Here is a 12,942-nt window from a genome sequence, read left to right as displayed (position 1 = left end):
TTACCTGAAATCTAAATACTCATATTATTTTATCTGAAAATCAAATACAGAGTACTTTAATAAACTTAAGAAATCTTAAAGTTAACTACTTTCTAAGTACTTAAAAACCTAAGTACTTAGAAATTACTTATTATTTATTTTTTTATTTATATAGAAAAAATATAATATGAAGTAACTTATTATACTTATAAAAGATAATAGATATTATTATTTTAAGTACTTAGAAAGTACTTATTAACTATTTAATAAGTACTTTCTAAGTACTTACTAAGTAGTTAATATAATTATCTTTTACTATAGTTATTAATATATATATCTTTAGTAGAGAGAGTAATATACTTATTTAATATAGATTATTAAAAATAATTTTAAGTACTTTCTAAGTAATTTCTAAGTACTTAAAAATTCTTTATATACTTATCTTTCTAAATAAATTCTAAGTACTTTCTAAGTACTTAAAAATTATTTATATACTTATCTTTCAAAATAAATTCTAAGTACTTTCTAAGTACTTAGAATTTATTTATATACTTATCTTTCAAAATAAATTCTAAGTACTTTCTAAGTACTTAGGTTTTTAAGTACTTAGAAAGTAGTTAACTTTAAGATCTCTTAAGTTTATTAGAGTATTTAATTTAGTAAAATAACAGAAAGGGTGGTGCAAGCTGAAATCTATTTCAGTATGGTAAAGGGTGGTGCGAGCATCACATGACTTATTCTTGTAATTTACAGATTTACCGCTCGCGGGAGTAAAATTACGAGCTCATCTGACCTGCAACCACTCTACGGAAGCCCCACAGAACTCGCAGAATGTTCCATCGCTTTTGCCCAAAAGGTCTGCTGTATAATTGTATTACGAAGTACCCGTGTCGGGTAGGTAATTTATTATTGTATTCAAGGTACGCCAAAAGTTACGATGGCACGTCGCACAAATACAATTGATAATACCTCCCGTCGATTTCTGGTAACTATTGGATACGTATCAGGTGATCCTAAGTGGTATCTGCCCAATCGTTGTACCTAGTTAACAGAGGGCTGGGAATACGATTCTCCAATAAAGACCCAAACAAACAACCAATATAGCCGGAGGGTGTGGCCATCGCTTTATGCTACTTAGTAAGGAGGACATCCCACTCCAACGACAGTTTTTGATGGAGAATCAACTCAGGGATCCGCTTCATAACAACCACATGGTTGATAGATCATAGTTGTCATACTTTCCTCCCACGCCAAGCAGCCTTAATAAGAATCAAGCTAGACAAGGCCTTGGTTTCCTCCCTATTGGAAGTTTGGAATTCTCAATGAGGCTCGAAGCGGGGGGTGAGGGATCTTTGCCATCTGCATCGCCAGTGGTTATCCATGGCCTATACGCTAATTTGCCGACGACTGAAGACTGAGGCTTGATCGCGGGGCTGTGCAAAGAGATTGGTAACGTACCTTTAGCTCTGTAGTAAACTGTAGCGATGACGGCATATAAGACAGCGTTCCCCCGCACTTGACTGAGGCAATTCACTACACGCCACAATGTTCAGATCGTCCTCGTCCTCCTCGTCATCGTCATCGCAAAGCTCGTTTCGGAGGGTTCTCAAAGCTCCTGGCCGTCCCATTGCCGTTCGAACCGAGTACATCACGGATGAGAAGACTTTCTTGATCGTGAGGCCGCAAGGCGATGCGCAGTCCTCCAGAGCGTACAAGATTCAGGATGCCGACGGGGTGACTCTATTCACTGCCACAGGCCGTAAATTTAGCGGTCGCCCTTGTCGAGAGTTCTGGGATGCTTCTGGACTTCCACTGTTTGAGCTTCACAGGAAAATGTCGCTCAAAAACGCATGGAACGTCAGTCTGCCCGGGAGCAAGCACGCGAATATCGCGACGGCCACCGCGAGATGGTCTGTCGGAGACTTTAAAATCACGTTCCAGAATAGAGCAGCCATTGACTCGAAAAAGGAGGATGAAAAGATACTGACGCTGGAAATCGAAAAATATGGCAACGCTTTGGCTTCATTTGATGTGGTGGATGGAGATAGGAAGGTCGCGGAAATTCGCGAGAGTATACCTCACAACGACAAATTAGCCTTGATGCCCAGCTCAAAGAAAGGCTATCGACCGGTGCTGGATGTCACAGTTACTGCAGGTGTGGACTTGTCTTTGGTAAAACTTGAAAGCCTTCTAATACGCATGATGGACTATTGCTGACCTCTGGCCTTAGATTGCCATGATTACAGTCATGGCATCCGACTGGGTATTTAGCTCGAACTATTGAAGTCCGGCTTTCCTCGCATTGCTTGCGGTCCAGTCTACAACAAGTGGAATGCTGCATGGAAGTCTGGGTACGGCGTCAGCCTCTGCTTCCTCTACTTCTCATGCGTTGGAGTTATACCGATTCTTACCTGTCCTTTACGATCTATGAAACATTTAACGAATCAGCAGTACCGATTGGTACACAATGACATGAGTTTACGGCCATCGAACCCCTGTCATCTAGCATTGCAGAAGAGTGGTCGCGGCTTCAGTGGCCTTTAGATGATGCGACTTGTTAACTTCAACGAGGATCCTTGTTCTCACTCCGACTACTACTAAAAAACAATCACTTTATCATGATTTCTATCAGATAGATGCCAAGGATGTCAGGGATCTTGCTCCATTGCAATTGATCTACAGATTGAAACTCTAAACTCCGGTTCTAATTGGCACGGAATACGAGATACCTCATGGAGTACTGTTCGCAATTTCCCAAATCCCCTGTACCACTACCGGTATTTTGCATTCTATCTTAATTCTTTCCCAAGCATTCCCAATTTCTGGGTGCCAGCTAAATGTTTACAATAAACAAACGGGCACAGGTTTTCCTACCCAGTCTTTTTGTCAGTCTCAGTATGAGAGACTCTTAGGCTGGATCTGGATCATCAGATTCTTCAACTCAAATGCAACATTTATGTCATAGCCGGCCTGTGGCTGAACGATGGTGATACTAGGTACTGTTACATGAACAACATCTTCAAGATGCCCCATGTTCTTATCGCCAAGATGATGACACAACTGTAGAATTGTCCCTAGCAGAGTCATAATCAATTAAAAGCCGGACAATAGGCTTAGTCGTAACTATCCTGCCGCTAGAGTTTGCCTCTGTTCTTCAATCATCTAGCTAGATAGATACCTTGGAGGGATTTGCAGTCTTCGCAACAAGTGCTTATCAAGGATCAAATATGCAATCTTGTGAGACTGGAAAGCTTTGCCCGGACATGGGACTGGATTACCATGTGCTACTGTTTTGATAAGATCAATGACAATGACTCCTTGGACTACTCACTTGTTGTTACTCTTGTCATGAACTCATGCCACACCGCAGGCAAAAATGTTGGCAGATCGTGGCTTCTGAATTGTGTCTATCGTGATTGGCTGAAGCCGAAACATTTCATCGACATTTAGATCCTCGACGATCAGGGATCTCGTTGTTTTCGGGATTTGGAGGACTCGATCTGGATGACGGGTGTCACATAGCGTTACTTGACAAAGCGATATACGGAGTAGATAGGTACCTATTTATCGAAGAGATGCCCCCCGTATCCATCGACGACCTGACCATTCAGCAGACCCGCGATTTTTGTGACTGATGCCCAGATGTCTCTTAGTCAGCGACTGTTATCACCTCTTACTTGCGGCGGCGGCGGCGGCGGCGGCGAGGTTCACCACAAGTCCACGGCGCTGCACAAGAGCTTCTCTACAGTCGAAGACTATCACCCCATGGCTTTTCATTTGGCGTCTCATCGTGATCCAATCATTCACTCGATCACCTAGTCCAGCCCCTTATCATCTCACCTCTAAATCCTGCGGCCCCGGCTTTTTTGTCTGATCCCATCCTCCACGGTCCCACCTTCACTGCGGGTCGCAGCCCTGGGGTGTGATCATTGCGCTCTTCGTCCAGGTTCTATCGCGATTTATAAGTATATTTCCGACTCCAGGCTCCGAGCTTGGTTATTCAATCATCATGGTGGATGTACAGGGTACACAAAACTCGCCATAGCCGCCTGTAAGCCACCAGCAGTTCACTTGCGTTTTACTAATGTTCCTGATTCAGTCCCAGATCAGCTCCATTATCAAGCGCGCGGTAATCGATAGTCTGCCCATCTCGCGGATCTATGCATACAACCTTTTCGGACTCCCTCCAGTGGCGGGACTTGACCATTCTACTGCACCCCAGACAAGCATGATCTGCTCTGACTCAACGGTTCCGTTGAAAATTCTAGAATGGACATGACAACAAGCATGGAGGAGGATGCGACTTCGTTGAGTCCGGAGCCGCCCATGAAAGGGCCCCGAGGAAAGGCTTCTGGGAAAGCCAAGGGTGTGAACCCGGAGAGCGGCCCAGCTTCTAAGAGACGTTGTGTAAGCACCGCTTGTATTGCTTGTCGGCGGCGGAAGTCCAAGGTAATCAATCTCAGCATGCTTGCTTCTTTCCTTCCCAGCTCGTATTATCTGACACTGCTCCATCTTTCAAGTGCGATGGAAAACTTCCAAGCTGTGCCGCCTGTTCATCCGTTTATAATACTCCTTGTATGGCCGGGACCTGCCGGGACGATTCGATGCGAAGAACATTCTGCTGACCTGTACGCAGGTGTCTACGACCCCAACTCCGATCATCGACGAAAGGGTGTGTACAAGAAGGACACAGATGCTCTCAGAACGAAAAATTCGACACTACACACCTTGGTTCAGGCGTTGCTGAACTACGATGAAGAAGACGCATTTGATTTGGTTCGGCAAATTCGCTCCTGTGACAGTTTAGAAGATGTGGCACAATCGATTGAGAGCAGGGATAAAGCACCTCCAGTTGCTGAGGTTGCGTCTAACGGGGAGGATCCTGTGTTCCCGGAAGACCAATTTGTGTCTACTTTGGCCGGGAAGATGAGCGAACTCATGCTAGATGGTTCCCGTAAGTATATTGGAGGCACATCTAACCTTATTTTCCTCCCTCCAGGATCAGAGCTCAATGAGTTTGATTCGACTTTGAATAGCCAGGCGTTGGACCTCGGTCATGAACACCCAGTGAGCCAGTGGACGAGAGTCACTGACGACGAGCAATTGATCAACCACCTCATGACAATGTATTTCACATGGCACTATCCTTTTTTCACCACGTTTCCCAAGGATCTTTTCTATCGGGACTATGTTCGTGGTGTCTCTAGCCAGTATTGTTCCTCGCTGCTGGTCAATGCAATACTGGCCCTGGGTTGTCATTTCAGTTCGTGGAAGGGGGCGCGAGAGGATCCGAAGAACTCCGCAACTGCGGGGGACCATTTTTTCAAGGAAGCAAAGAGGCTGGTCCTCGAAAATGACGAACATGTGAACGCCAAGCTATGCACAGTTCAAGCGTTGGCACTTCTATCCGTCCGCGAAGCTGGCTGTGGTCGAGAGGGCAAAGGCTGGGTTTATAGCGGCATGAGTTTTCGAATGGCTTTAGATCTTGGTTTGAACCTTGATTCCAGTAGCCTGGGAACGCGAAAACTTGATGACGAAGAATTGGACGCTCGTCGAATCACCTTCTGGGGTTGCTTTATCTTTGATAAGTTTGTCACCCTCTATCTTATGGCTGGGACGATGTAAATTCTAACCAGAATAGGTGCTGGTCTAACTACCTTGGACGCCAACCCCAGCTCTTGACTTCCCAGGTCTGTGTGCCCAAGATTGATATCTTACCTAATGAGGAGGCAGAACTCTGGTCTCCATATACGGACTCTGGGCCAAGCCATGATGACACACAAGCCTCGCGGATCAGGGCCGTGGCGTTGCAGATTGCCAAAGTGTGTGAAATTAGCGGGGACCTTCTTGTCTTTTTCTATGATCCGGCTCCAAGCGACAAGCCAATGACAAAACAGGCGGAGCTCAAACGGCTGAGTGAGATCCATACTAGACTGGAAGCCTGGAAGAAGGGCTTACCCAAGGAGCTGGAACCCCGAGAAAGGCAGCTACCTCAAGTTCTCGTGATGCAGTAAGCCTATTATCTAAGTCTCAACATCTACCAGGATTTGCCCACTGATTTTTTCCAAATAGCATGTTCTATCAACTTCTCTTTATACACCTATACCGTCCGTTCCTGAAATATACCAAATCCACTTCTCCCCTTCCGCAGCATGTCTCGCCCCGCAAAATATGCACACAGGCCGCAGGTGCAATCTCGAAACTACTTCGCATGTACAAACGCACATATGGACTCAAGCAAATTGTTAATGTTGCTGTTTATATTGCCCATACCGCTTGCACAATTCATCTTCTTAACTTACCGGACAAGAACGCACAGAGAGACATCATCCATGGCCTTCGGAATCTGGAGGAAATGGGGGAGAGTTGGCTCTGTGCTCGGCGAACACTTCGCATTCTCGATATATCTGCCAGCAAATGGCAAGTCGAACTACCGCATGAAGCCTTAAGCATCTTTGAAAGGACACATGCGAAATGGGGATCCTGGGGCTCTTGGGACCAAGCGGGTTCCCCCTCTACAACCGATGATGCTTCTCCCAGTGTCTCGACCTCCATTCCGAACTATATACCATCATCTACAGGAGGGGCTCCGGTAAATTTCTCTGGAGACGCCTCTTCTCAAAACCTCACGCCTCCGACAGGGCTACCACGCAATCAATACTCCACAGGATCGTCTTTCCCAACATCCTTATCCGCCATGCGTGCGGCTCAACGCAATTTCAGTGCACAAATTCCTCGAAGTGATGCACCTTTACCAGAACCGACCTATCTCAGGCCAATACCTCATGGTTATCGACCAATGCAAGCTGCTCCGCTCGCGCAGCAGGACACTTGGTATCAGCAAGCTGGTGACGGTCAAGTGCCCATGCTGAACACAGACAATAACACCCCTTCTACCACGAATGCATCTCCAATAACCGGGTTCGACGACTCAGAGAACCTAGTGGAAGAAAGCCACGATTGGTGGTCGCGCAATACAAACGCAATCAATCTGGGAGTGGAAAATTGGGGACCAGGGTGGCATCCAGGCGTCGCCGGAACGGGATCGCAGCTGCGTTACGAGACTACTGCCTCTAACGCTGCGCAGGTACCAGTGTCTGGTGATACTCCTCGAATGCCAGAGCCGTATCGATACGAACTCAGTGCTTCGCCAAACGCCACGCAGGAGGATCAGAGTCCGAGTATCTCGGGGTACAATGGTATAGTCATGCCGGAAACGTTCCAGCAATAATATTGAAATTGGACGCAAATCGCGACGAATTTGATGTCATTTTGGGATATAGTCATAGTTCTCATGAATGTGTTGACAGCTTGGAAATATTGGACTAGTCTCTAAGATTCAGAACTCTATAGATGTCAATACGACTCTTCTTTTGCCTACACTCTCTGCCTATATCTGCTTCTCGTCAGCCATATCTAGTATGGAAGTCCACCTGAGCAGCCGACCATGACCAATGGCTTGTGCTTAGAGCAGAATTACGGTTTAGAACGGTAGATTATCAAACTAGAAGGAAAGGCTAGAAAAAATTTCATTGCTTCGGCCGGCCTATATAAGAACGTGAACAAGATTGTTGGAGGGGGAAGAAAGGTAAGTGCATCAAATGGTATCACTGCAACCCGAGTCGTCAAGTCAGCATGTCTGTAGATGGAGCGGTCAAGGATTTCTCTTACCAGGAAATAATCAGCAACAGGTTTCTTCGCAGGCATGCCCCTTGTATCCTGCGCGGCGGCCTCAAACACCCTGTATCTTCTCCCGGGGCTGACGACGCGTGGGCCGCCGCCATCTGCTCCCAGCACGCCGTTACTCCGCCCGAAATCACCGTTGCTTCTGACGACTGTGCCACCGTTGCTTGCGTCCTCGCCGAGCTCCAGGATGGCGGCGACGTTGCCACAGCGGTAGCAATAGTTGGGGGCTGACCAGACAGTGACGATCCCGCCGTCAAACATCTCCTTGTAGCCCTCCATGACGAGCTGGTGAGCCCGAGCCACCAGGGATAAATCGTTCTTGTAGTTGAATTGCTTCACGATATCGCCGCCAAATAAGAAACCTGCACCGCGTGGACTCAACCCCCAGCCTTCGATCTCGTCCGGGTCTGACCAGAGCAAGTCGCACATGGCGCCCTCGTGTGGAACTTCTTGCTTGCGGTCGATCAGGCGGATCTTGTCCACCGTGTCTATCAGCGGAGAAAGACCGCCGTGGACGCAGAGTACTGCGCCGGTTCGACTGGTATAGCTCCCTGCGCCGTGTCCTGAAGCACCTGTGCCGGGGGGACCGGTTCGAGCAGGTGTCTGGCCTGGCGCCGCGGAGATGTCTCTTGGCGGAGAGATATTTCTGGAGTCGGTCGATGCGTCTGACGAGGATCTCTGTCGCCGCCTGTACGTGCTCATTGTAACCTCCCCTCGTGAGTTGAGGACCTCCGTTTCTAATTCTCCATCATCAAGCGGCATCGTGGACTGGGTGGTATCGTTCATGCTTGGTCCCGTCGGCTCCAGCTCCGAGCTTGTCCCCAGCACGAGCGCGCCCAGGGCTAGGTAATCAAACACTTCACAACAGTACCGCCACACATTGGCGCTGCCATATTTGCGAATGCACTCGTCGTAGAAGCCGTAGACGGTTGTGATTTGGCGGGATTCGTGGTTCCCACGGATCAGGGTGATGCGATCAGGGTAGCGGACTTTGAGACAGAGAAGGAGGAGGAATGACTCGAGAGAATAGAACCCGCGATCGACAAAATCGCCCATGAATAAGTAATTGGTGTCAGGAACGTCTCCGCCGACACGGAACAGCTCCATCAGGTCATGGAACTGGCCATGGATATCTCCACATATCGTGACTGGCGCATCCACAGACACAACATTTCCTTCTTCTATCAAGATCTCCCGGGCCTTGTAGCAGAGTTCGCGCACCTCGGACTCGGGAATTAAGCGACAAGCGCGTAACTGCGCAATCGCCCTAGTGACAGAAACAGGAGTCAGTAACGGTCTATGACACTGGCGGTAGGTAACAGCGCTATTCTTCACCTGTCTAGATCGCTCATATTATCTCTGAAAGGGAAGATGAGAATGGATGACAGTCACGTCTGAGCGGCTGGGTGATCGGTGGGTCCAAAGTCCGAGGAAGTTGGAGGGGATATCGACTTAGCTGAGCGATCAGACAAAGAAAAAGATCAACAGCGCTAGATGTAAGCCGAGTCAACAATCATTTTTTGTCATAGCCCATGCTGTGAGCAGCAAAAAAAAAAAAGATCACTGAGTGGCTTTATTGCAAATCTAAAAGACCAAGGGGTGCTGCTGCGAGGCACTGCGCGGCCGGCTTGTGGCGCGTTGGACAAGTTGATTTCACGCGGGTGCTGGAGGAGCAGCCACCGCCCAATCACAGTACCGAGCGATAAGATAAGATTCTGACCGCCCAGAGCATTGAGCGAACTCACGTGAATTTCATCGTTCCAGTTCCAGTCTTCGTCCGCTTCTCCGGATCCAACAAGTCAGTTCGTGTGTCCTTCGTTACAATTACGCTACCCATTGAGGAAGGGCCATGTCTTCCTTACGGCCTTTCTTCTGCTCTCTGTGTTAATTGAACGATTGTCAGATCAATTGACGGAAAAAGGTGAGTTGGTTGTTCGAGCCCGAGTGCCCCCGCTTCCTCCTGATACTGACAAGTTCTGTCCCGCATAGCACCCCCCCCAAGTCCTCCATGTTAGCACATCTTGGGAATTCCTTTTTGGCGACAATCGATTCCATTCTGTTCTAAACATCACAATGCCGCCTCATTTACATCCCCGGTCGCGGTCGACCATGTCGCTCTTTGCAGGGACTCTCATGGCATCGCTTTTTGTCGTTGGCATACCGCATGTCTTTCCGTGTCCCGCTCCGCGTCGCACATTCGCCGACTCTGATATGATGATGACCGCCGATGGACAGCAAGTTCCGAGAGTTCGGAGAAGGCGCAGGAAGGAGACAGATCAGACGGAGCAAGAGGGTACTTCGGTCTATCCCACAATGCCCCAGGCTACGGATGAGGTGTCGACATTTTTACAGTTAGAAGAAGAAGCAGAGAGGCTTGCGAATCCAGGACGAGAATGCCCGGTCCCAAAACCCCGGGGTGTCTTGGGTCAATTGTTGGGATTTTCGTCGCAGGATGGGGAACACAAGCACCAGACTGCTAGGGTTGGACCGGCAAACGCTCCAAGCCAAGGGAGTCAATAAATCACAGGGGGTTGCAACAAAATTCTCCTTTCTAATAAGGGATCAGGACGGATACTCCTTGAAAAGCAACAATTCTGGCATATGTTGCAGTCTTCTTTGACTTCTCTACTCATGAAAAAGGCCCAATGCCTGCTATACCCATGTACAGATAGTGTAGATATTAGCACTTTACCCTCCGTTATCCTGTCACAGTACTATATCAAATGAACAACGTCACAATGGAGTTGAATGACTTTTGTATCGCAACAATTATTACCGCATTGATCATTCTCTGTGAGACTTTGAGTCTTCTCCTCCATCCCGGACTGGAGCTAAGCCGGAAAAGGACGAATACCATTGGTTCTCTTGGCCTCAAGCCACATGCTTGGAAGCCAGCTCTTTGGGACCTTAACACCATCGACAACATGGAGTTGAAGCACTTACTGGGAGATCTCTGTATGAATCCCAGACATACAAGATGGATTGCTCCTCTTCTCATTTTGGGGGATGCGGTCCTTTGCGCGCTCATCATCTGGAGGGTCCCATGTGAGCCATAAACACCGAGCATTGTACTTCTTGCGACGTCAACATTGACACGGAGCTAACACGAAGCTTTTCAAAACAGATACTGAAATTGATTGGACGACCTACATGCAACAGGTCTCTCTATATCTTTCGGGCGAGCGTGACTACACCTTGATCAAAGGGTCCACCGGACCACTGGTGTATCCGGCCGCACACGTCTACATCTATAGCATCCTCTACTACCTCACGGATGAAGGGCGGGACATCCTGCTTGCGCAAATCTTGTTTGCCATTCCATACCTCGCTACGCTGGCCGTCGTAATGTCTTGTTATAGACAGGCTGGCGCACCGCCATTCCTGCTTCTGCCGCTCGTGCTGTCCAAGAGGCTCCATAGTATTTTCGTGCTACGCCTTTTCAACGATGGCTTTGCGGCTCTCGCCATGTGGATTGCTATTTTCTTGTTCCAGAAAAAGAAGTGGACGGCGGGTGTCGTCGTCTGGTCAACTGGTGTCGCGATCAAGATGACTCTCCTGCTTCTTGCGCCTGCAATCGCAGTAGTGTTGGTGCTTAGCTTATCGCTTCAACCGAGTATACAACTCGGGGCGCTGGCGGTACTCATTCAGGTATTCTTCTTTACTCCTACGTTGTTGAGTGCGCTTAAGCTGATCGGAGTAACAGATCCTATTGGGAATCCCCTTTCTGTCCCATAATACGGCTGGATACATTGCGCGATCTTTTGAATTAACCAGGCAGTTCATGTTCAAGTGGACAGTCAATTGGAGATTCGTCGGCGAAGAATTATTCCTATCTAGAAAATTCTCTCTAGCTCTATTGGCACTACACATTGCCCTTTTGGGACTGTTTGCGACCAGAGTATGGCTGAAGCCGTCCGGATCTAAGTTGCCAAGCTTCGTGCAGCAATTGCTTCAAAGACGCTATCGCACCGTCTCCTTATCCCGAACTTTCATCATGAGAACGATGCTATCATCTCTTGCAATTGGTCTCCTGTGCGCAAGATCGCTGCACTATCAGTTCTTTGCTTATCTGGCCTGGGCGACACCCTTTCTTCTCTGGCAGACAGGATTCCACCCTATCGTCGTGTACGCGGTATGTATGGCGCAAGAGTGGGCCTGGAACATATATCCAAGCACAAATGGGAGCTCCTTGGTTGTTATTCTTTCGCTTGCTGTCCAAGTCATCGGGATCCTTTGGAACGCAAATGGGCGCCAAATTCCGGAAAATAGCCCAAAAGAACATGTGCAATAGCATTGCACTTCCGATCTTCCGTTGCACATCAGGTTCTGCGCAGATTTACGAACCGCCATCAACCCAAAGACCTAGAAGAAAAAAAAAAGAAAAAGCCCGTCTCCTGCTCGAGACTACGGCAATGGCTCGATAGGCTCAAAAGCCTTGGAGATGGCGATTAGAGGATTCAATCATGCATCAGACTCATCCGAGGACGGCATCTTTCCAACATTGGACTCTTCTTCCTCTTCATCATCAGATGATACCACTGCGACTGGTTGCTTGACAAACTCCTTGGGCCTTAAATACCGTCAGTATACATACGGGAGGTCTCGCCTTCATATAATTACTAAACTGACCAAAAAGGAGCCTTGCGCCAGGCCTTCTCATCCCTGACGATATTGATAATCTCACCACCGAGCTTGTTGTCTCTGCCTTCCAGGGCGTTCATGTCCACCACAACATATGAACGCCGCTTCATCCAGATTGTGGATCTGAATCGGGCGGGTAATTCTACCAACATGGTCTTCTTTGAAGAGAGTTCTATTAAATAGACATTGTTCCCAGTCGCCTTGATAACTCGAGCAATTTCTTGCCCTTCAGCAAGCTCATCAGGTGGAAATAGAGTCTCTTCAGCTGTAGCAAGCACCTTTCTCCTTGGCGGTCCCATGGCTTATAAGAGAATAAACGTCAACAATGCCTCTCTGTCTCAACAATTTTCAATAAAGTATTGATATGACAGTTTAATCCAATGGACAAGCACGTTGTTGCAACTGTCAAAAATAGTGAGGTGGGAAGAAGAAGCGAAAAAAAAACTTCACGTGGCGGGGATGGCAAGAAGTACGGAGAACCTTAGTGGAGCTTCATCTCTCCTTTCCCCATCATCTAGAATTCTAGATAAATACGGATTCCCGATTCTCACTACCCACAGCTCCATTGTAACAATTTCAGAGTCATGTATAAGTCACTTCTTACATCTGTGTCAGCGTCCGCACATATCCAGCAGC

At 47.8% G+C, this 12,942-nt stretch overlaps 5 protein-coding genes across 5 annotated transcripts, besides 4 other annotated features; 3 read left to right on the top strand and 2 right to left on the bottom strand.

The window, feature by feature from the left end:
• Nucleotides 1-214: 214 nt before the first annotated feature.
• Nucleotides 215-274: a microsatellite.
• Nucleotides 275-370: 96 nt separating this feature from the next.
• Nucleotides 371-457: a microsatellite.
• Nucleotides 379-573: a microsatellite.
• A 951-nt stretch (nt 574-1,524) lies between these two features.
• On the top strand, nt 1,525-2,263 carry ACLA_015050 (uncharacterized protein; the record flags this gene model as incomplete). Its single annotated transcript, XM_001274492.1, has 2 exons — nt 1,525-2,151; nt 2,210-2,263. 2 exons carry the CDS (start codon nt 1,525-1,527, stop codon nt 2,261-2,263), a joined length of 681 nt encoding a protein of 226 aa, XP_001274493.1.
• Nucleotides 2,264-3,658: 1,395 nt separating this feature from the next.
• Nucleotides 3,659-3,682: a microsatellite.
• A 566-nt stretch (nt 3,683-4,248) lies between these two features.
• ACLA_015040 (putative C6 transcription factor (NirA)) lies at nt 4,249-7,210 on the top strand (the record flags this gene model as incomplete). Its single annotated transcript, XM_001274491.1, has 5 exons — nt 4,249-4,386; nt 4,443-4,554; nt 4,616-5,567; nt 5,621-5,989; nt 6,052-7,210. 5 exons carry the CDS (start codon nt 4,249-4,251, stop codon nt 7,208-7,210), a joined length of 2,730 nt encoding a protein of 909 aa, XP_001274492.1.
• A 252-nt stretch (nt 7,211-7,462) lies between these two features.
• Nucleotides 7,463-9,502, bottom strand: ACLA_015030 (serine/threonine-protein phosphatase; the record flags this gene model as incomplete). The annotated part of the gene is made up of 3 exons (XM_001274490.1): nt 7,463-7,483; nt 7,651-8,932; nt 9,411-9,502. The coding sequence occupies 3 exons, from the start codon at nt 9,500-9,502 to the stop codon at nt 7,463-7,465; spliced, it is 1,395 nt and encodes a 464-aa protein (XP_001274491.1).
• Nucleotides 9,503-10,403: 901 nt separating this feature from the next.
• On the top strand, nt 10,404-11,956 carry alg3 (dolichyl-P-Man:Man(5)GlcNAc(2)-PP-dolichol alpha-1,3-mannosyltransferase; the record flags this gene model as incomplete). The annotated part of the gene is made up of 3 exons (XM_001274489.1): nt 10,404-10,710; nt 10,790-11,313; nt 11,369-11,956. The coding sequence occupies 3 exons, from the start codon at nt 10,404-10,406 to the stop codon at nt 11,954-11,956; spliced, it is 1,419 nt and encodes a 472-aa protein (XP_001274490.1).
• A 170-nt stretch (nt 11,957-12,126) lies between these two features.
• On the bottom strand, nt 12,127-12,605 carry ACLA_015010 (putative eukaryotic translation initiation factor eIF1a-like protein; the record flags this gene model as incomplete). The annotated part of the gene is made up of 2 exons (XM_001274488.1): nt 12,127-12,235; nt 12,295-12,605. 2 exons carry the CDS (start codon nt 12,603-12,605, stop codon nt 12,127-12,129), a joined length of 420 nt encoding a protein of 139 aa, XP_001274489.1.
• Between the last annotated feature and the right edge of the window lie 337 nt (nt 12,606-12,942).

Source organism: Aspergillus clavatus, genomic scaffold (genome assembly GCF_000002715.2).
Source record: "Aspergillus clavatus NRRL 1 1099423829795 genomic scaffold, whole genome shotgun sequence".
Lineage (NCBI taxonomy): Eukaryota > Fungi > Ascomycota > Eurotiomycetes > Eurotiales > Aspergillaceae > Aspergillus > Aspergillus clavatus.
Note: the sequence above shows the minus strand (reverse complement) of the source record. Positions and strands in the feature narration are given on the sequence as shown.